Source organism: Suncus etruscus, chromosome 2, assembly GCF_024139225.1.
Source record: "Suncus etruscus isolate mSunEtr1 chromosome 2, mSunEtr1.pri.cur, whole genome shotgun sequence".
Taxonomy (NCBI): domain Eukaryota; kingdom Metazoa; phylum Chordata; class Mammalia; order Eulipotyphla; family Soricidae; genus Suncus; species Suncus etruscus.
Genome location: NC_064849.1, coordinates 19,016,264 through 19,038,670, shown reverse-complemented (window position 1 = coordinate 19,038,670; position 22,407 = coordinate 19,016,264). Strand labels below are relative to the sequence as shown.

Sequence of the window (22,407 nt, the reverse complement as noted above, 5' to 3'; positions counted from 1 at the left end):
TCCCGGCAGGGTACACACACACTTGGGGCCCAGCATGTGGTCTTGGGGCATCTGGTGGGCCTGGAGCCCACCCCGCTGGCTAGAAGCCTCCCTGGGCCTTCCCAGTAGTGACGACTGCCCACACTCAGCCCCTGTAGGAGGGAGGGTAGTGATGAGTGTGAGGGGCTGAGGGGTGACAGCTGGGTGGGTGTGGGATGGGGATTGAATGCCTTGAATCTCCCCATATGTGCCGGCAGAAAAACTTTTAATAAGGGCTGGAGTGATAGTACAGTGGGTAGAACACATGCCTTGCAAATGGCCAACCGGGTTTCAATCCCTGGCATCCCATATGGTCCCCCAACACTGCCAGAAGTAATTCCTCAGTGCAGAGTCAGGAGTAACCTCTGAGCACCCAAAAACAAAAGAACAAACAAACAAGAAAGAATAACCCAACAATGCAAAACCAAAAAATAATGTTTGAATAAATGTTATTTATAATCTAGAAGATGCTGGCTCGGATTTTCTTGGGTGAAAGGAGGGAGCAGGACTGTAGGACAGAGGTCACAGACACACAGGGATAGGCCCCATCTAAGATTTCCTTCCACTTCCTCTCTGCCCAGCACTGGCCAGCACTGCCCCACAATAGCTACTGGCTATGGGGGCCCCCTCCTGCAGTCTCAGCCTCTTGTCCTTGGGCTCCTGCCTGGTCAATCCTCTGCCCTGGCCCCCTTCTTCTCTGTCCTGCAGGCCTGAGGGTATCAGATTGCATTTCCGGCAGGCTCTTTCTCTGCCCCCCTGCACCTGTTCCCTTCCCCATCCCCCTCACATTCCCCAGCCCTGTAGTCTGTGTGGGTGGAATAGACTCACTGTCCAGTCCAGGATGGAGTCGCCTATGTCCAGGCTGGGCCTGCTGACCGTCCTGGTGGTGTGTGGTAAGGAGACATTGCCTGGTCCCCAGGGGTCCCTCATAGCCAGGACCCTCCTGTCCCTGCCTCCCTACTTCTGACCACTTCTCAGGGAACCCTACTACTTCCTGGTGCTGAATCTGCTGTTCAAACAAGCTCCCCTATTCCTGGCAAACTCCTTGTGCGGGGTCCCAGTCCAGCACCCCATCCCCTGGCCCACACCCCGCAGGCAGCTGGGCTGAGAATGCGGAGGAGCGACTGATCAAGCATCTGTTTGAGGAGAAGGCCTATGACAAGGAAGTCCGGCCTGCTGAGCGCAAGGAGGACACGGTGGAGATCTCGCTGGCCCTCACTCTCTCTAACCTCATCTCCCTGGTGAGCTGGGGCCCCAGCTGCCTGCAGGAACTTTTCTCCCTGGGTAATCAGGCCCTGGGTCCCAAACAGGACACCCTTCAGAGCTACCTGTATCTGTTAGCCTACCTCCTGCATTGGCTGCTGGGATGGGTCACCTCTTTAGTGCCCCTGGGTGGTGTCCAGGAAGAGGGACTGCATAGTGAATGAAGGGGGAGACTATGGAACAGCAGTCCTGCTTTGGCTTGGTTTGGTTTGGTCTGGTTTGGTTTGGCTTGGTCTGATTTAGTTTGGTTTGGGAGCCATGCCTAGCAGCCTAGGGGTGCTGGGATGAAATCAGAGGCTCCCTTTGGCAAAGCTCACATCACCTTTGGCACCACTTCCCATGTTCCCCCTCTATGCAGAAAGAAGTGGAGGAGACCCTGACCACTAACGTGTGGATTGAACATGTAAGAGCAGCCTGCCCTGCTGGACCTCTGCTGGCCACAGTTTGGGACTCTTGCCTACCTGGGAGGGAGTGTCAGCAGAGAACCCTCAAGCCCATTAGTCCTTCCTGCCACCTGCATAGTGCCATTGAGCTAGAGCCTTTGGGGTGGATGAGGATCCTCTGATGGAAAGTGTGCCCCAAGTTCTGACTTCCTATTTTATTATTATTATTATTATTATTATTTTGGATTTTGGGTCACACCCGGCAGTGCTCAGGGGTTACTCCTGGGCGCTACGCTCAGAAATCGCTCCTGGCAGACTAGTGGGACCATATGTGATGCCGGGATTCGAACCACCATCCTTCTGCATGCAAGGCAAACACCCTACCTTTATGCTCTCTCTCCAGCCATGTGTTCTGACTTTCTTAGAAGACTTTCTAGCACCTAAAAAGAGTTTATAATACAAGGGACCAGAGAGATAATTCAAGGATGAAGGCATTTGCCATCTATACAGTTGACCCCAGCTCAATCACTGGCATCCCAATTAAGAGTTCATAGTACAGATAGTCTTCTCTGCCCATGATGGCTCCATGATCCCTTAGTTGCAGTATGCAACCTGCACCACTGCGCATACACACTGAGTCATCACTTGTTGTTTGCTTTCTGGCCCCCACTTCTTCATAGCCCCTGACTGCTCTTCCCTTGGGAAAGTGGGGGACGGGCCAGGACAGGAGCAGAGTTCTCAGCTGCCATGTTCTGGGGCTTCCAGGGCTGGACAGATAGTCGGTTACAGTGGAATGAGGAGGAATTTGGCAACATCAGCATCCTGCGTCTGCCCCCCGACTTACTGTGGCTCCCAGATATTGTGCTGGAGAACAAGTTGAGTCCACTCTCTGCCCCACTTCACCCTTCATCCCTCTGCCTCCCTTCCCAGAATGTCCCGGGCATCCCCCAGAGCCTGCTGCCCACTTCTCTCCTTCCCGGTTCCTGTACCCTGGCAAGCAGCCTCCACTCACCAAGGTGCTTGACTGTCTGTCCACCAGCAACGACGGATCCTTCCAGATCTCCTACTCTTGCAACGTGCTTCTCTACTCCTCGGGCTATGTCTACTGGCTGCCGCCCGCCATCTTTCGCTCCTCATGCCCCATCTCCGTCACCTACTTCCCGTTTGACTGGCAGAACTGCTCCCTTAAATTCACGTATGCTGACCACCCCTTACCCAGAGCATCCTGCAGGAAGCCCTGCTGGGGGGTGGGAGGGGTGGCCTCTGTTCTACCCAGACTAGCAACGGAGCCTTCATATCTCTCCCCAGTTCCCTCAAGTACACAGCCAAGGAGATCACTCTGAGCCTGAAACAAGAGGAGGAAAATAATCGCTCCTACCCTGTGGAGTGGATCATCATCGATCCCGAGGGCTTCACAGGTGCTGGGGCATGGCTGGTGGGTGGCAGGACCCCGACATGTATCCCGATAGGCACACAGTTACCTCTCCACCAGGGATAGGGACACAGAGATGCAGGCAGTGGCACAGATATGCAGTCACATGGACCATCAGTGGAGGATCCCTAGAACCCAGGTGTGAAGGAAGAAAAGGATCTGCAGGCTAGAAGGGTTGGGGAGGGCTCCAGAGACCCAACCAGGCAGGGGTATGGGGGTGTGATGATGGAGAGGGGTGTTGGTGAGCCTTTGTGTCCCCCAAGAGCCCAGAGGCCAGGTTGGGACTTCTGACTATCTGATGGAGGCTCTGCCTCCTAGTACCCCCACTCCCTATCTGTTGGCCCATAATTTGGGGGCCTTCCAAGTGCTGCCACAGGTGAAACTCAGCAAAGAGATAGGGCCACCACCTCTGTCCTTAAGTGCCTGAGATCAAACTTTGGCATGCAAGGCATGGGGCCTGACCCCTGCCTTACCTGACCGGCCCTGAGCTGAGATCTTCATGGGCCCCAGTTCCGTAGAGGAGACCCATACTAGATAGGGTGATCTTTTCTCTTATGGGCTCATACCTCAGGATCCTGATCTAAATCAGCTTTGGCTTTTCCCAAGGAGAGCAAACACACACACACACACCCCAGTTTGAGGGAGCAGAGGTAGATGAAAACTTGTAGTTCAACACACATACCCCTGCTCTGTGGTAAAGACACCTTTAAACAGCCTAAACTGGGGCCAGAGAGATAGTACAATGCTAGGGCATTTGCCTTGCACATAGTTGCCGCAGGTTTGATCCTGGCACCTATATGGTCTCCCAAGTAAGCCCTGAACACTGCCAGGTGTGGCCCTCAAGCAAAAACAAAAAACAAGCAAACAAATCGACCAAAAAAAGCAGCCTGAATCTCTACTACATGCCCTTTCCTCCAGAAGGGGCCCCATCATTGTGCCAGCCTCACTTTCTGCCCCCTGCCCCTGTTCCCAACCCCCTTGCACAGCCTGATCCAACATGTCCCCATGTTGTTCTCAGAGAATGGGGAGTGGGAGATAGTGCATCGACCAGCCAGGGTGAACCTAGACCCCAGCGTCCCACTGGACACCCCCGGCCAGCAGGATGTCACCTTCTACCTCATCATTCGACGAAAGCCCCTCTTCTATGTCATCAACATCCTGGTGCCCTGTGTGCTCATCTCCTTCATGGTCGCCCTGGTCTTCTATTTGCCTGCTGACAGTAAGCCGGCTTTGGGCCACAGAAGTCCAGCCTGGGGCTTGGGGGTCATCCTGGAATAAAATAGGATATAAGTGCTTGGCAGATAATAAAGAGATACCATGGGCATAGTGGCCCCCCAGGGAAGTCTGGGGGCTCAGATGGGAAGAGGAGACTAGTGCCAGGCTAGGATCCTTGAGGACAGAGCTGGGAGTTGGGTATTACCCCAGTGCCACTAGAATCCCCTGGCACCCCCTGCAGGGAGGGGGCCTTCCCAGGCTGATCTGTGATTCAGGAGGCTGATTCAGGAGGATGGAGTCTTTTTTTTTGGGGGGGGGTCACTCCTGGCAGCGCTCAGGTGTTCCTCCTGGCTCTATGCTCAGAAATCGCCCCTGGAAGGCTCAGGGGACCATATGGGATACCGGGATTCGAACCACCATCCTTCTGCATGCAAGGCAAATGCCTCACCTCCATTCTATCTCTCTGGCCCCAGGATGGAGTCTTAATGATAGGTCCTGCCCAGAACCATGGGGGTTGGGAACCTTCCCAGCATTTTAATGTTTGAGGGGAAAAAAAATACCCAGAATCAGAATGGTCAGGAGACTTGTCCAAGATCATCCAGCCACTAAGCGGCAGAGGCAGCGTTGGAAGCCAGGATCCTAGGCAGGAGCACCACTGGGGCCACAGGAGACCCACTGAACCCCAGGGTGGCAGCTAAGTCCTGTTCTGCCAGGTGGTGAGAAGACATCCGTAGGCATCTCGGTGCTCTTGGCTCAGTCCGTCTTCCTGCTACTTATCTCCAAGCGGCTTCCCCCAACATCCATAGCCATCCCCCTCATTGGCAAGTGAGTCAAGCTCCGCCCCACCTCCCTCCCCACCAATCACACCCTGTCTAACACTCTGACCATGCCCCCTGTACATGATGTCAGGCTTCTTGTGATACCCCATCTTTCCGTGTCACTGCGCCTACCTCTCTAGAATGAGTGTGTCCACAGGTTCCTCCTCTTCGGCATGGTGCTGGTGACCATGGTTGTGTTGATCTGCGTGGTTGTGCTCAATATCCACTTCCGCACACCTAGCACCCATGTGCTGACCGAGGATGTCAAGAAGGTGAGGATGCTCAAAAGCTGCCAGTCCCCTGCCAGCAGAGAAGGGGCAAAGGGGTGCAGGGGGTCCTGGCCAGTGGTTCTCCAGCTCCTAGAATTTATGCTACAGGAAAAGGCAGAGCCCAGAGACACAGCACAGTAGTGCCTTTCCCACCAAAATTAAAGACAGGCAACTTCTGTCTTAGCATTAGAAATCAAAATGGTGGGGACCATTCTTGCAGTGGCGCAAGGTGTACGGCATCTGCCTTGCATGCACTAGCCTAGGATGGACCGCGGTTCAATCCCGGACGTCCCATATGGTCCCATAAACCAGGAGTGATTTCTGAGTGCATAGCCAGAGTAACCCCTGAGAGTCACCCGGTGTTGCCCAAAAACAAACAAAAATGAAAAGAAAAGAAAAGAAACAAAAAAAGAAATCAGAATGGCGGTTTCCACTGGAACTGGGTAGGAACTGATAGAAGGGGTTCTTTGGGGGTTCATGTTCCATGTCTAGACATCTTTTTCCCCCAAGGAATTGGGCATAGGTCCCGGGTCCCGCTGACCCACACTGCCTTGTTCCCTTCCCTGGGTGCAGTTTGCGTAATGAAAGCACTTATTTGTTTGTTTATTTGTTTTATTGGGTTTTTGGGGGGCCACACTTGCTATGCTCAGGGATTAATCCTCGCTCTACACTCATAAATCACTCCTGGATTGGGGGACCATATGGGATGCTGGGGATTGAACCGGGGTCTGTCCCAAATAGGACCCTTGCAAGGCAAATGCCCTACCACTGTGCCAAATCTCTGGCCCCAATGAAAGCATTTAATAGTTTGTCTTATGTTCAGTCTACAATCTGCTTGTTACATCTCCCACTGAAAAGGGGTGCCAGAGGGCTAAAGAGATAGTATAGTAGATAAGGAGTTTGTGTTGTATATGGTATACGCTGGTTCTATCCTCAGTACCCCCTGTGGTCCCCTGAGACTAGCCAGGAGTATTCGTGGGTGCAGAACCAGATGTAAGCCCTGAGCAACAACCAAGTGTGCACCCCAAAATGAAGGGTGCTGACTGTGTTGGCAGCTTACCTGCCTCTCAATCTGAGCACTCATTCTGGCTGCACTCACCTGGCCAATCTGGACCAATGAATGAAGGTAGTTGAACAACTTTCTCATGGTGAAGCATTTGAAGAAGAGAACTCAGCTCAGAATGAATTTTTCTGACTTTGTTGCTTTTCCCAATACTATTTATTTTCTGCAAAGGAGTTCTGCTCTGTGCTTTGGGAAACAAGGCGAGTTTAGAAGTGAGTTCTGGAACTAACTGAAAGATCAGGGTGGGTGGTCTTGACATGGCAGTCAGAAATGGTACCCCAGATGTTCAGGGTAGTATAATTTTTCTTGTATTTGTAAAGTGAATTTCTTGTGTCCTTGGAACCCTCCTCAGCTCTTCCTGGAGACCCTGCCCAGGCTCTTACACATGTCCCGACCAGCAGAATCTGAGCCAGGCCCTGGGGCCCTCATCCGGAGGACCAGCTCCCTGGGCTACATCTCCAAAGCCGAGGAGTACTTCTCGCTCAAATCCCGAAGCGACCTCATGTTTGAGAAGCAATCAGAGCGGCATGGACTGGCCCGGCGACTCACAACTGCATGTAAGTTCCTGGAGGCTGGTAATGGAGCCTGCCTATGAAGGGGCTGCAAGGGAGGGAAGAGACTTCATACCCTCCTCTGGCCCAACACCCACAGGCAAGCCCCCAGCAGGTTCCGAACAGGACCTTTTCAACGAGCTGAAGCCAGCTGTGGAAGGGGCCAACTTCATTATCAACCACATGAAAGACCAGAACAATTACAATGAGGTGAGTAGCCAGAGGGCAATCAAGGACAGATGTTGAAGTTGCACACTGATCAAGGGCACTCTAGCTACCCTACTACCATCTGTAGCACCATGCCCTTTTGGTCACAACATTGATGGAATGCATGGAGGGAGGGACAGGTGCAATTTCAAGCTCCCCCCTGGAAGCAGACCAGGCATACTTCTCCCTACTCCTCTCTTCCAGCTGCCAATCATAATCTGTCCTTCCCCACTCCTGCTGCCTTCTTTTGTTTCATATATAGATGCTGAGGGTTGGGAGGGCTGGAGAGGAAGGGGAGGGACCTCCCTATCTTTCTGAGCCCCCTAGGAGAGACTTCTGGTCCAGCAGCAATTTATCAATCCAGGAGCCCTGCAGTGCAGCACTGAGTAAAGTTTGGCTTTGCTGGGTACCTGTAGGGGTGTGGCCTATTGTGGACATGCCTCTATCTGCCTTTTGTGGGCGGGGACATACAGTGGACACACCCCATACCTGGCCCTTTGTGGGTGGGGCCCGAAGCTCCTCCTCCCTCACCTCCCGCAGGAGAAGGACTGCTGGAACCAAGTGGCCAGCACTGTGGACCGTCTCTGCCTATATATCATCACGCCCATCATGTTGCTGGGCACCGCCTGGATCTTCCTACAGGGTGTCTACAATCAGCCCCCACCCCAACCCTTCCCTGGAGACCCCTTCTCCTATCAGGAGCAAGACAGGCGATTCATTTAAGGTGGGCCTGCCTGCCCCCCTGACCATGCTCCCCGAAGCTTCAGATGGGGCTTGAGGCGTGGGGGGGTGCCTATGAGAAGGGGGTCCTTGACAGACCAACCCCTGGGCTCAGAGATTCAGCCTAGTTGGTCCTGCTGTATGGGGTGAAAAGTGGGGAGAAGGCAGGGTGATCTGTGGGGATAGGGAGCTGGCTCAGGGGTTCCAGGGAATGCCACACAGACTGTCTGTGGGGTCCCAACTGTCACAGGAGTGAACCAGAGTGGACAGGACCCAGTGGATGAGACTGTAACTCTGAGAAAGTTCTCTGATAGAATCAAGACAGCTCAGAGCTGCTCAGTGTCCTGTCCCCAGAGTGTGATAATAAATGTGGGCTGTTTTTGGAGAGAAGACTGGTGGGGAATTTGTCTCGTGAGCTCAGCTTCACCTCTGAGCTTCCATTCTCTCGTCTGCAAAATGGGAGTCATCTAAATGCTGCTTAAGCCATGATGTGGACCTGCATTTGCCAGCAGAAATAAAAGAGCTTCCCAAGAGCCTCTGGTCCACGATGTGGTTTGTAAGCACCTCCTCCCCCCATGAGCCTCAAACTGGGCATGAGGCACTTACCTTAACTCTATGAGGCCCAGAGTTTAAGTCCTGACACTGAGGCCTGGGGGGACAAGGTGAGAAGAAAGCTCTTGTGAACTTTATACAATTTGTGGGTCTCAGACACTCAGCTGAACTGAGGTGAGGGTGTTTTTCCTCTTTGGATGGAACCAAAGGGAGGGGAAGTAAACAAAACAAAATTGAGGACTCTGAGGGAGGGGTGGGTAAGTCCCTTGTCTTGCACGTAACTGACCGAATTTTGATCCCCAACATCCCATATGATTCCCTGAGCACTACCAGAAATGATCCCTGAGTGCAAGTAACCCCTGAGCACTGCTGGTTGTGCCTCCCCGAAAAAAAGAAAAAGAAAACCCAAGGGAGCCTCTTAGTTCCAACAACATAGCTCCCATCTTCTAATTTTTTCCCACCTCTATAGGAAAACCATCTTGCACTTACCCTGTCAGCTAAGCAGACATTTCAGGAGTTAGTTTCTCAACTTGGGTATGGTCCATATGGGCACCTCAGTCCAGGAGAGGGGAGGGCGGCTTCTGTAGTGTCTCAGTCCTGCGATGATGACTCTTCCCTTCTCACACTCTGCTGAGGGGCTCTGAACCTTTCAGAGATGGAAATCCAAACCATTTCTGGCTTAGGGACCCTGGGCCACAGCAGGTCACCTCAAAAATACACATGGGGTCAGAGAGATAGCATGGAGGTAGGGCATCTGCCTTGCATGCAGAAGGACGGTGGTTTGAATACCGGCATCCCATATGGTCCCCCGAGCCTGCCAGGAGCGATTTCTGAGCATAGAGCCAGGAGTAACCCCTAAGTGCTGCCGGGTGTGATCTAAAAACAAACAAATAAAAAATACACTCCCCAAGAACTCTTTCCTCCCTGGGTGAGGCTGAAAATCCATCTGCCTTCTTCCCAGGAAGTCATAGGGGCCAGCCTGCTGGGAAGCTAGAGGGAGACCCTACACACACTTTCTCAGGCAGTAGGAATGTGCGTCCTTTTTAAAGGGCAGGAATTGGGGCCAGAGAAATAGTAACAGTGTGCAGGACCCTTATCTTGCAACTGCCTCAGGTTTAATCTCCAGCATTCCATAAGGTTCTCTGAGCACCTCCAGGAATGAGTTCTGAGTGCAGAGCCAAGAGTAACCTCTGAGCACTGCCAGTGTGACCCCTCAAACCAACAATAATACATGTATATATAAATAAAATAAAAAGATAAAGGGCAGGATTCAGAGAATGCTGCATAGGGCTGCAAAAACAAAACAAAACAAAACAGAAAAGCCAAAGAATTATGGGATTTCAACCCATAGTTTCCTTTTTCTCAGAACAGAGGAGTCAGGAGGCAATGGAACTTCTCTGTCCCACCCCAACTCCCTGTTTTTTGTGCTCTCAACCCATGCACATCTCCATACGCTGTTACATTTAATGAGAGAGAGGGACATGGTTGGGACCAGGACAAGAAGTCAGCCGGGAAAGAACCAGCAAAAGGGAAACAGTAAGAGAAACAGCAGGAGCAGGGAATCAAACAAACAGTTTCTCCAGTAATTCAGCAGCAACTACCCAGCAGAAGCAATCCAGTAGGGAGGACCCCCATTCAGCCCCAGGCTTATATACCCATGCAACTGCCCCCTCCCCATGTACAAGGGACATCTCATAACTAAGGTCTAAACTCTTAAAGGGATAGTAGCATGCTCTCTCTAGACTTGATTCACTGCAGTATCAGTAGGTAGATAAGTAGGCTGGCAGGCAGGCAGGGTAGGCCAGCTGGGCCCCTTGGCCCCTCGGCCAGCAAACTCTCAGACCAGCAGGCAGGCTCTGGCTATAAATATCCCATCCCAACTGCCCTCCCTTGGCAGTTACAGGGGGCGGCTCATAACTGATGTCCTCACCCTTAAAAGCACAGTAGCAGATTTATGGCTGGGCTCCGACAATTTCCTTCCCTTTTCTGTTTGTTAGATTAAAAAATAAAAATAGGGGTAGGAATAAATGACAGGATTGTTCAAGTATTGTTCTACACTGCCGATCAAATTCCAGGAAAATTCGATCTGGACAATTATCTCAGCTGATGCAATAATCTGTCAGTGGAGAGCAGTCAGGGAGGTGATGGTCTTCTGCAGGTTAAAAAATCATTCATTCCTGGGCCGGAAAGATAGCATAAAAGTAGGGCGTTTGCCTTGCATACAGAAGGATGGTGGTTCGAATCCCAACATCCCATATGGTCCCCCGAGCCTACCAGGAGCGATTTCTGAGTGTAGAGCCAGGAGTAACCCCTGAGCACTGCTGGGTCTGACCCAAAAGCAAACAAACAAGCAAAAACAGATCATTTCTCGGGTCCGAAGTGATATCACAGCGGTAGGGCGTTTACCTTGCATGCAGCTGACCCGGGACAGACCCAGGTTCAATTCCCAGATTCCATATGGTCCCCCGTGCCTGCCAGGAGCGATTTCTGAAAGAACAGCCAGGTGTGGCCCAAAAAACAAAAGCCAAAAAAAAAAAAAAAAAGACCAATTTCTCGAGCCAGAGTGATTGTAAATGGCATTCCACTTATTCCTGCAGTGCAAATCTGAAAGCTCCAGGGACAAGAGGGTAAGTATAGGGCCAAGGGGGGAAAAGAAAAAAAATTAGCTTAGGAACAATATAAATAGCAATATATTAAACTACTACTAAAACCTTCCCCCAAAAAGCTAAACCTATACTTATTTTTCCTCAAGAAATGAAAACTCTTTCAGGTCTTTCAGGTACTAGGAAGACAATATCATCTGGCTATTTCCTGCTGACAAAGGATGTGGTGGGGTTGTCAGAGTTTCCACTTTTTGTTATCTACCTGTAGGACAAAAAAGATGCTTTGCATAGTTTCATAATAGCTAGCCAGGGCACAGGTACCTTTTGTTCCTGCCAAATCTCAACTAGTCTCTCTCTCCGATTCATCATTTTCATCCTCAAATATAAAAACTTGGTACAACTTATAAACAAAACCATTTTTAAAAAAATCTCTCTTGGGGCCGGAGAGATAGCATGGAGGTAAGGTGTTTGCCTTTCATGCAGGAGGTCATCGGTTCGAATCCCGGCGTCCCATATGGTCCCCCGTGCCTGCCAGGAGCAATTTCTGAGCCTGGAGCCAGGAATAACCCCTGAGCACTGCCGGGTGTGACCCAAAAACCACAAAAAAAAAAAATCTCTCTTTCCTTCCTCTCACTCTCTTCCACTTTATGTCATTAAAAATATCTCTTTTTCTCTCATTTTCTCTCTCTTTTCTCTTTCAACACTCACACAACAACTCACCGTCTTTGTCTGTGTTGAGATCTCTGCTTTCAAGGACCTCAGGGACCTTCCTCAGGTACCTGTTTTCAAAGTCCAGGTTTCAAGACCCTGCTCTGGGCACAGAATTTAATGAGACAGACAGACAGACAGACAGACAGACAGACAGACAGACAGACAGAGACAGAGAGAGAAGAGCACGAGACACAAGGTAAAGAGACCCCACAGGAGCAAAAGGAACAATAGCAGAAGCACTGCTAAGCAGACAAGCAAGCAGGAATTTGGGCCTCTCTGGACTTGACTTACTGCTACTGTTTGTTGTGAGGTATGTGTGTGTGTGTGTGTGTGTGTGTGTGTGTGTGTGTGTGTGTGTGTGTGTGTGTGTGTGTGTGTGTGTGTGAATCACTACAGAATATCATGCAAGGGATTGAATCTGGCCTCCTGCCTTCAAAACTGGTACTTTATCACTTTGATCCATCTCTCCTGTGCCAAGTTTGGGCCATTCAAAAAGTAGGTCTGGTAGACTTACAAATTGTCCACAGACAATTTGCAAAAAGTGCACGGTCAGTGAGGACTACTGAAGCCAGAGCCCAAGGAACCCTGGCACTATCATGTGGTCAGGGTCCCTGGCAGGGGTCATTAATAGTATATGAAAGCCGAATGGGGCCCTGCCTTCCAAGCCTCCAGCGAGGCTGTGCAAAGATGTGCAAAGGCCTGCTCCTGAGGACACCAAGGATACTCTCTCACTCCCCGAGCAGAGATGGAGATGTATAGAAAATGTGCTGAGCAATTCACATAGGGTTGGGGAGACAGCGCATATGTGAAGCCTTGAGTTCAATCCCCAGCACCATCTGGTATGTCTCCTTGAGCACTCCTGGGTATATCACTGAAAACAGACATTAAAAACTTTAGAAAAGGGAGCCAGAACGATACCCCAGTGGATTGGGTGTTTGCCTTGACACGGCTGACTGGGTTCAATTCCTGGCATCCTATATGGTCCCCTGAGCCTTTTAGGAGTAATTTTTGAGCACAGAGGCAGGAGTATCCCCTGAGCGCCATCAGATGTGGCCCAAAAACAAAAAAAAAAAAACTTTAGAAAAGGCTAAACTGGGGCCTGAGAGATAATACAGTGGTTAAGATGCTTGCGGCGTTTGCCTTGCAAGCAGCCAATCCAGGACCAAAGGTGGTTGGTTCGAATCCCGGTGTCCCATATGGTCCCCCGTGCCTGCCAGGAGCTATTTCTGAGCAGACAGCCAGGAGTAACCCTTGAGCACCGCTGGGTGTGGCCCCCCCCCAAAAAAAAAGATGCTTCCCTTGGGCCAGAGAGATAGCACAGCAGCGATATTTGCCTTGCAAGCAGCCAACCCAGGACCTAAGGTGGTTGGTTCAAATCCCGATGTCCCATATGGTCCCCTGTGCCTGCCAGGAGCTATTTCTGAGCAGATAGCCAGGAGTAACCCCTGAGCACCACCAGGTGTGGCCCCCCACAAAAAAAAATGCTTGCCTTGCTGACCTAAGTTTAATTCCCAACACTGCATATAGGCCTCGCAGCCCTGCTGGGAATGATCCCTAAGCACAGGCTCAAAAACACAAAGGTACCAGGGCCAGAGAGATGGCATGGAGGTAAGGCATTTGCCTTGCATGCAGAAGGTCAGTGGTTTGAATCCTGGCATCTCATATGGTCCTCTGAGTCTGCCAGCAGCAATTTCTGAGCATAGAGCCAGAAATAAACCCTGAGCACTGCCAGGTGTGACCCAAAAACAAAAACAAAAACAAAACAAAACAAAAAAACCCACAAAGGTAACAATAAAAGCCAAATATAAATTCCTAGAGAGGCAGCATAAATGACTGTAGAGAGAAACCAGTGTGATTTTTTTTCTCCTGGGCATGTACAGGAAGGGTGATTCAGGACTAGACCACGGGGTGGAGGGGCAGTGGAGTAGCAGCTGTGAGGGCTTGGAGGAGGGTGGAGAGAGCAAGACGGCATTGCAGAATGGTGACCAGCAGGATTGCGTAAGCTGCCAAATGTGTAAACTTCAGAGCAAATGGTTTGAATGCAAGAGCAAATCTGGGGCTGCACCGAGATGGGGGAGCAACACCACGAGGACACAAGGCGAACTGCCCTGACATGTCACTCAGTGAATCAAGATGATGGGGAGGTGGGTGATTATGTCTGGGAGAAGACAGGAGGGACTAAGGGCCCCACACCATGGGCAGGGACTGAGACAGAAGCTCCCAGGCTGAGTTGGGTTTGGCTGACCCCATTAACCTGCTGCAGGCATCACTCTTTGTGGGGCGGGGTGCCATGCTCTGAAGCCCACAGAAACCAAAGGATGGGGGAGAAACACAGATGTCTGGTGCTGACTGTCTGTGGGGACAGATGGATGGGACAGGTGGCTGGTGGCCTTCACTACTGTGTGTCCCTCACCCACTCTAAGAGCTCAAACAGAAACCATAATGTGGAAGAAGCTTGAGTTGCATCCATGCCCCCCAGGAAAATCACCACCATGTTGTCTCCTCTCTGTGCCCAGTTTCCCTGACTTACCTGGATACATCCCTAGGTCTCCTGCCCAAGGGCAGTGCTTGCCAAAAGCTGGGCACTCCATGATTTATGATTCCATAAATATCGGAGCCATGCAGAGACCCTTATTCATGGGATGTCTAGTCCAGTTCTTTCTTGGGTACCCTTTAAAAGATACCATATCTAGGACAAGCTGATGAATCAAAGGGTCTGGAGCACTGGCTTTGCATGTGGGAGCCCAGACTAGATCCCTAGCAGTATGAAATGTGGCCCCAGAAAATAAATAACCAACAAAGCAGAAATAAAAATGGCAAAGTGTAACAGGTCTGCAGCAAGCCTTAGAGCCCAAATCTGTCACCTTAGCCCTAATCTGTCACCTTAGTTGAAAGTGTCAGAAAACACTTCTGTCTCTTTAGTCACCTACAAAGACTTGGTCCTGGAAGAGTCCCCAACCATTTCAAATTCATAATATGTGCACCCAATAGTTTTGTTTTATTTTATTTTGAGAACTATACCTGGCAGTACTCAGGGCTTCCTCTTGCCTCTGTGCCCAGGAACCCCTCCTGTCAGGACTTGGGGACCTTACTTGATGCTGATAATCAAAACTGGGTTGCGGGGCCAGAGAGATAGCATGGAGGTAAGGCATTTGCCTCTCATGCAGAAGGTCATCGGTTTGAATCCCGGCGTCCCATATGGTCCCCCGTGCTTGCTAAGAGCAACTTCTGAGCATGGAGCCAGGAGTAACTCCTGAGCAACTGCCGGGTGAGACCCAAAAACCAAAAAAAAAAAAAAAAAAAAAAAAAAAAAAAAAAACTGGGTTGCCTGTGTGCCAGGCAAGCGCCCCAACCCATGACCACAATAGTTGTTACTTCCTCACCAAACCTGACCCATGGGGCAATGCGGAGCTGGCTCAGAGTATTGGCCACTCATGCCTTCATACACAAGGCCTAAAGTTGAGTTCCTCCATTTTTGACACCAGGGAGTACCACTGACTGTGACATTGTTGACCAGGCACTGTGGGCCTTGTTTGAGCACTGAGCATCGGGTCCACTCAGTCAGACTGAAATACCCCCTGGGGGAGAAGGGGGTGGCCCTTGGGCCCCTGGACACTTCTCAGGTGACTGAAGGAAAAAAGTATCCTGACAGATCTGGAAGAAGCAGGAAAGAGACTGACCCCGGCAGTGACCTCAGATCCCCCTCCTGCTAAAATAGGGACAGTGCCCCCAGTCCCTGCCCCCCAGCTCAGGGAACCCAAGCTTGGCATTGTCCTCACTGGAGCAGCTGACAGCCTGCAGTCTGGTGGGACAGCTGGTGAGCACGGAAGGTTGGGTGAAGCTCTGCCGCCAGCCCTGACCCCACAGACAGCTGAGCGCCATGCACGGGGTGCAGTGGCTGCTGTGTCTGCTGCTGTTGCTGCTGATTGTCTGCCGGGGTGGGAATCGGGTGCCTGGCAGGGTGGAGAACTCAGAGCAGGGTCCCCCCAGCCTATATGTTGGGGACTTATGACTGTTAGCCCACAGGATCCCAAGGCCGGAACCAGGAGGAGCGGCTGCTGGCTGACCTCATGCGTGACTACGACCCGCACCTCCGGCCAGCACAGCACGAGGCAGATGTGGTGAATGTCAGCTTGAAGCTCACCCTCACCAACCTCATTTCCCTGGTGAGCCTGGTTGGGCATGGGCAGGGACGGGGGCACCTCTGCTATGTGTGGGGGACATGGTCTCTGCACCCCCAGAATGAGCGAGAGGAAGCACTGACCACCAACGTGTGGATCGAGATGGTGAGCACTACCATTCCTTACCTACTACCCACCCATGGACTAGGCTCTCCTCCTCTCTGGGCAGCCCTCATATCAAGCTGGGCTCCCCTGGGAGGTGGCACTACCAAGGACAGCCCAGCCTCCTCCCTGCAGCAATGGTGCGATTACCGGTTGCGCTGGGACCCCCAAGACTACGACGGCCTGTGGGTTCTGCGGGTGCCGTCCACGATGGTGTGGCTGCCGGATGTGGTGCTGGAGAACAAGTGAGGAGGGGCATGGTGGACCAGGTCTGCAAGAAGAGGCAGGGGATAAAGGGATGACCTGCCCTCCTCCACCCTCCCGGGCTGGGAAGACTGGAGTGAGCAGGCTGAAGGCAGGGGCCTGGATTTGGGCAGGGTCTGTCACTCTGGGCTAAGGGTGCAGATATGACTCTAGGGGGCTGTTGGGGTACAGCACAGGCAGGAAAAGTCTGCTCTGGCCTGATGTTACTGGCCCCACTTTCTTTCCTTGGTTAAGAGACTTGGAGAGAGACCAGAGAGATAGCACAGTGGGCTAAGGCATTTTGTTTGCACGCAGATAATCCAGGTTCTGTCCTCCTCCCTGGCACCCTAAGGAGTGATGACTGAGCACAGAGTCAGGAAGAAACCCTGAACACTGACAAGTGTGGCAGAGAGACAGACAGACAGACAGAAAGAAACAGAAAGACAGACAGACAGAGACAGAGAAAGCGAGACAAACAGACTTTAGAGAAGGAAGCAGTGACTGGGGGTATGCCGTGGGGAGGTTTCTGAGGGAATTCCTGCAGGGCTGTCATTTGGAAATTGGCCCGTCCACAGTATGGAGCGTGTATGCAGGTGGAAGTGGTGTGTGTATGGAGAGGCATATTGACCTTGCACAGTGTGGAAGGAGTGCTCAGACATGTTGGCCTATGTTCAGCATGGATTGCATGTCTGGGTGTGTTGGCCTGTGTGCGGTGCGGACTGTGTTCATGTGTGTTCAGACATGTTTGCCTGCACAGTGTTGACAGAGTGCTCAGGCATGTTGGCCTGTGTGCAGCATGGACTGTGTGTTCAGGTATGTGTAGGCATGTTGACAATGTGTTCAGGCATGTTGACCAGCATGCAGTATGAACTATGTATTCAGATGTGCAGTGAACAGTGATCTGTGTGATGTATTGGCCATGAATTCAGGCATGTTCAGAGATGTTGGTCCGTATGCGATGTAGACATTATGGTCAGGAATGCTGACCAGTATGCAGCATGGACTGTGTGTTCAGACGTGTTGGCCCACAGTGTGGACGGCGTGTTCGAAGTGGCTCTCTACTGCAACGTGCTGGTGTCCCCCAATGGCTGCGTGTACTGGCTGCCACCTGCCATCTTCCGTTCCTCCTGCCCTGTCTCCGTCACCTACTTCCCCTTCGACTGGCAGAACTGCTCCCTCATCTTCCAGTGAGAAGGGCCCCGTGGGAAGGGATTGGGGATGCTTGCTGCCCTGCTGGACCTCATTCCTCTCACTCCCCTCATTCCTGGAGTGGCTGAACAAACGGGTCCAAGGACCCTCACACCTACATACACCTTGCTGACCCTTCACAGATTATAAACCACTACCCCTATCATAAAAAGGAAGGTGGGGATTATCCCAGTGCCCCAGTGGGGAGTGGAGTCTGGGAGACATCCAGAGATATAGACTGGCTGGTCCTGTATTTCATCACACAATGAATTCTGATTCTCCACAAAAAGTTTTTCAGGAAAGCAGGATGCCACCATAAAGTGAAGCTATTGAAAGGAAGCGCGGTGGGGTCAGTCACTTGTGCCTTTCTGCACTGCATATGGTCCTCCTACTACCACTAGGGGGAGCCCCCAACTCTAGACTACAAACCTGAGCACTGCCAGAGGGCCCAATGACACTTAAAATCATGTAAATGACCTGTCTTAGGCCGTAGGGGATGAAATGCAAAATGACCATTTGTCCCTCCAACCCTGGCAGTGAGGGAAGGACCAGAACAACCAGGGTTTGGGTGCAGCTCACTACTGCACGACCCTCAGCTCAGGCTTCTGGGGCCCAAATAAGTGGAGGTGCCCACTACAGTCCACTTCCCCTTCAGCCCCATTTCTTGCTGGGGTTTGGGGGGAGAACTCAGAAATGCATGGCCCACTTCTGGGAGGCAGCTTGCCTGTGCCGCCTTCAGACCATTCCAATGATCTCCCGGGCTCCAGGTCTCAGACCTACAGCAGCAGCGAGATCGACCTGCAGCTCAGCCAGGAGGATGGGCGGCCCATTGAGTGGGTTTGCATCGACCCCGAGGCTTTCACAGGTAACAGCCAGGGCAAGGGCAGGCTCAGTACATGATCCTCCCCAGTCACTCCAGAGGACAATTGTGAACCACTGTCAAAACATCTTTGCACGTGCTCCAGCCCTTGTTTTTTGTTTTGTTTTGTTTTGTTGGGAAGGAGGGAGGGAGGCATACCTGGCCATATTCTGGGGTTACTCCTGGCTCTGCATCAGGAATCACTCCTGGGGGGCTCAGGAAACTACAGGGGATGCTGGGGATCAAACAGGTCAACTGTGGCCGGGTGGTGGCGCTAAAGGTAAGGTGCCTGCCTTGCCTGCGCTAGCCTTGGACGGACCGCGGTTCGATCCCCTGGTGTCCCATATGGTCCCCCAAGCCAGGAGCAACTTCTGAGCACATAGCCAGGAGTAACCCCCTGAGCGTTACCGGGTGTGGCCCAAAAACCAAAAAAAAAAAATAAAAAAAAAAACAGGTCAACTGTATGCAAAGCTAGCTTCCTACCCACTGTGTTAGTGCTCCAGCCCCCAGTCTTTTGAGTCATCTCTTTGTCCACAAACTCATCCCTCCCACCTTTTAATTGAAGTATCATGAGTTACGATTTCTTTTTGGAAGGGAGGGCTTAGGGCCACACCCAGTGGTGCCCAGAGATTTCTCCTAGCTCTGTGTTCAGGAATCACTCCTGGCAGGCTCAGGAGACTATAGCATACCAGAGATCAAACCCTAGTCGATTGTGTGCAAGGTATATGCCCTGCCTGCTGTGCTCTTCTCCAGCCCTGATTTACAGTATTTTTGCTAAGTTTCCTGCATATGTGGTTCCCAACATCACCCCACACACACCAAAGAAACCTGTATTTTTGTTTGTTTGTTTTTGGGTCACACCTAGCAGTGCTCAGGGGTTATTCCTGGCTCTGCACTGAGATATTGCTCCTGGCAGGCACAGAGGACCATATGGGATGCTGGAAATCAAACCATGATCTGTCAGTGTTGACTGTGGGCAAGGCAAATACCCTACCGCTGTGCTGTCACTCCAGCCCTCTATTTTTATTTATTTATCTATTTTATTTATTTATTTTTGGTTAACTTGTATTTTTGGAAGGGTTGATCAAAATGCTGGTTTTCCATTTAGTATGTGTCCTGTTTGGTGGGAGGATAGCTTCCCTCCCCAAAGTCAAACCCATGCCTCTGAACCCCGAAGTGTCTATGATGATCTGCCCGCACCCCCTTGCAGAGAATGGGGAATGGGCCATTGAGCACCGGCCAGCCAAGATGCTTCTGGATGCTGGGGTGCCGGCTGAGGAGGCAGGCCACCAGAAGGTGGGCTTCTATCTGCTCATCCAGCGCAAGCCCCTCTTCTACGTCATAAACATCATCACACCCTGTGTTCTCATCTCCTCGGTCGCCATCCTTATCTACTTCCTTCCTGCCAAGGGTACCTGGGAACTGGGACCCGGGCACGAGTCTGGCCAGTGGCCTGGGCAATGGGAGGGTCTGGGGGGCATGCATGCCCTTAGCCAGGGCCAGTGGGCTTCTTTCTTCCGGGCTGGGGTTGGTGGTGCCCAGTCACCCCAGGGGAGGTGACCATGTGTTCAGCGCTCTGGATCACCAACAGCGGGTGGCCAGAAATGTCATGTAGCCATCAACGTGCTCCTGGCCCAGACTGTCTTCCTCTTCCTGGTGGCTAAGAAGGTGCCTGAGACCTCGCAGGATGTGCCACTCATCAGCAAGTGAGGCTGGTTCCTCCTCCTCTCTCCCATTCCTCCGTGTCCCAAGGGGAGGAGGCAGCCTCTCAAGGTGAGGGTGCCAGCTGCAGTAGGGTGAATAGGAGCCCACTGTGCCCTGCAGGTACCTCACCTTCCTCCTGGTGGTGACCATCCTCATCGTGGCCAACTCTGTAGTGGTGCTCAATGTGTCCTTCCGGTCACCACACACACATTCCATGGCACGTGGAGTCCGAAAGGCAAGGCCAGACCCTTCCTGCCTACTCAGGCATTACCCTGCTCCCTGCCCTGCCCAACTACCGCACTTACAACCTGTGTTGTTCTTGCTTATCTCTGCAGATGGCAGCCCTAAGATCCCTCCAAAGTGGGCTTGAGGGTTGGCTTCATTTTCTGTTTTGTTTGTTTGGGGCCACACCCAGTTGTGTTCAGGGTTAGTCCTGGCAGACTCAGGGAAACGCATGGGATGCTGGGATTGAGCCCAGGTTAGCTGCATACAAGGCAAGCACTCACCCCACTGTACTATTGCTCTAGCCCCAAGAATCAGCTTCCTTTGACAGACAGGAATCAGAGCCTCAGAGGCTGAGTAGCTTTGTAAAGTCACTTCTGGTCCAGAGTCTGTGTGGACCTGATCCCACTGCCCCCCTGGGTCCTAGGCCAGGGCACCTGCCACCCACCATGTGCTCCTTATAGGTATTTCTGCGGGTCCTTCCCAAGCTGCTGCGAATGCATGTGCGTCCACCACGGGTCCCTGTGATGGTGCGGGACCCCCAGCCCCGTGAGGTTTCCTCCATGGGCAGCTCAGACACTGCTGTGGAGGAGGGGACCCTTCAGCTACCACGCAGTGAGCTCCTATTCCGGCAGCAGCAGCGCAATGGACTGCTGAGAGCAGCGCTGGAAAGGCTGGGTAAGAAGGAGGCAAAGGGGCAGAGTGGGCAGAGGGCCTGGGGGACCTACTCTGTGGCGTCCATCTCTGCCTGACTGTCCTCTGTTCCGTGCCCATACTTTGCCCTCTCTCTGCCTTAGAACAAGGCCAGAAGTCTGGGCAGAGTCAGGAATTATGTGGGAGCTTGAAGCAGGCTGCTCCGGCCATCCAGGCTTGCGTGGCTGCTTGCAACCTCATCGCCCGTGCCCGATATCAGCAGACACATTTTGACAGTGTGAGCCAGCATGGGGTGAAGTGTGGGTGGGAGGCTGAGTGCCTGGGACCCCAGGGAAACAGCATCAGCAGGTTGTTGGCTAAGTCAGTAAAACGGGCAAGTACCATGGGGAACCAGGGGCAGGAGGTAATCAGGCCTTGAGGTGCCCAGAGGAAACCAGAGTCAGAGAGAAGGTTCCAGGGCGTTGGGGAAAGTGATCTGGGAGGTCAGTGGTGGCAGACTGGGTGCCATTGCCCATGACACACACCTCACCCCTTTGTTTCTTAGGGGAATAAGGAGTGGTTTCTGGTGGGCCGAGTCCTGGATCGTGTCTGCTTCCTGGCCATGCTTTCACTCTTCGTCTGTGGCACAGCTGGCATCTTCCTCATGGCCCACTACAACCGGGTGCCTGCTCTGCCATTCCCTGGAGACCCCCGCCCTTACCTGCCTTCTGCTGACTGAGCTGTGCCCTGGCACAGGGCCATGTGAGAGAGCTGGGGAATAAAGGCCGGAATGGAACCACATAGTGTTTATGTTCCTGGGACCCTGCAGCATCTTCCAAAGGAGGAAACCAAGGGCATTGCTGAGGCAGGAGATAATACAGCACACAGCATATGCCTGACCAATGTTTGGTTTCTGACACCAATACAGTTCCCTGAGAACTGTTGGACATAGCCCTAAAGGTCCCCCACAAACCACTAGGTTGTCCAGGCATTCCCAGCACCAGAACAGAGCAGCATTGCTTACTTGGGCCCTTACATTAAAACATCAGTGTAGCTGGCTGAAAAACACCAGTGAAGCCCCTGAGCCTTCACTTAGAATCTCCCTTTCATCCCTGGCATAAAGAAAAAGAGATGGGCCCGGAGAGATAGCACAGTGGTGTTTGCCTTGCAAGCAGCCAATCCAGGACCAAAGGTGGTTGGTTTGAATCCCGGTGTTCCATATGGTCCCCCGTGCCTGCCAGGAGCTATTTCTGAGCAGACAGCCAGGAGTAACCCCTAAGCAACACTGGGTGTGGCCCAAAAACCAAAAAAAAAAAAAAAAGAGAGACATTATAGGCAGCAAACCAGCAGACCCCTCCCGTGTAGTTCTCTCTCTCTCTCTCTCTCTCTCTCTCTCTCTCTCTCTCTCTCTCTCTCTCTCTCTCTCTCTCTCTCTCTCTCTCTCTCTCTCCTTTGCTTTTTTTTTTTTTT

At 52.1% G+C, this 22,407-nt stretch overlaps 2 protein-coding genes across 2 annotated transcripts; both read left to right on the top strand.

The window, feature by feature from the left end:
* The first annotated feature begins 2,457 nt into the window (after positions 1–2,457).
* On the top strand, positions 2,458–7,942 carry LOC126002116 (acetylcholine receptor subunit delta-like). Its single transcript, XM_049769358.1, has 7 exons — positions 2,458–2,539; positions 2,704–2,859; positions 5,025–5,136; positions 5,287–5,401; positions 6,814–7,018; positions 7,113–7,222; positions 7,760–7,942. Exons 1-7 carry the CDS (start codon positions 2,458–2,460, stop codon positions 7,940–7,942), a joined length of 963 nt encoding a protein of 320 aa, XP_049625315.1.
* A 7,743-nt stretch (positions 7,943–15,685) lies between these two features.
* LOC126002077 (acetylcholine receptor subunit gamma-like) lies at positions 15,686–21,736 on the top strand. Its single transcript, XM_049769317.1, has 12 exons — positions 15,686–15,743; positions 15,832–15,971; positions 16,047–16,091; positions 16,224–16,333; positions 17,363–17,518; positions 18,287–18,384; positions 19,589–19,789; positions 19,970–20,084; positions 20,203–20,317; positions 20,769–20,982; positions 21,102–21,235; positions 21,503–21,736. The coding sequence occupies exons 1-12, from the start codon at positions 15,686–15,688 to the stop codon at positions 21,674–21,676; spliced, it is 1,560 nt and encodes a 519-aa protein (XP_049625274.1). The 3' UTR covers positions 21,677–21,736.
* Positions 21,737–22,407: the final 671 nt, after the last annotated feature.

Excerpts from the sequence above, each read along its gene's own strand:
- LOC126002077 (XM_049769317.1), top strand. The coding sequence starts at position 15,686 with ATGCACGGGGTGCAGTGGCTGCTGTGTCTGCTGCTGTTGCTGCTGATT. Across the intron at positions 15,972-16,046 it reads TCACCAACCTCATTTCCCTG|AATGAGCGAGAGGAAGCACT; the intron begins GTGAGCCTGGTT and ends CTGCACCCCCAG. Across the intron at positions 16,092-16,223 it reads CCAACGTGTGGATCGAGATG|CAATGGTGCGATTACCGGTT; the intron begins GTGAGCACTACC and ends TCCTCCCTGCAG.
- LOC126002116 (XM_049769358.1), top strand. The coding sequence starts at position 2,458 with ATGAGGAGGAATTTGGCAACATCAGCATCCTGCGTCTGCCCCCCGACT. Across the intron at positions 2,540-2,703 it reads GATATTGTGCTGGAGAACAA|CAACGACGGATCCTTCCAGA; the intron begins GTTGAGTCCACT and ends TCTGTCCACCAG. Across the intron at positions 7,223-7,759 it reads ACCAGAACAATTACAATGAG|GAGAAGGACTGCTGGAACCA; the intron begins GTGAGTAGCCAG and ends CACCTCCCGCAG.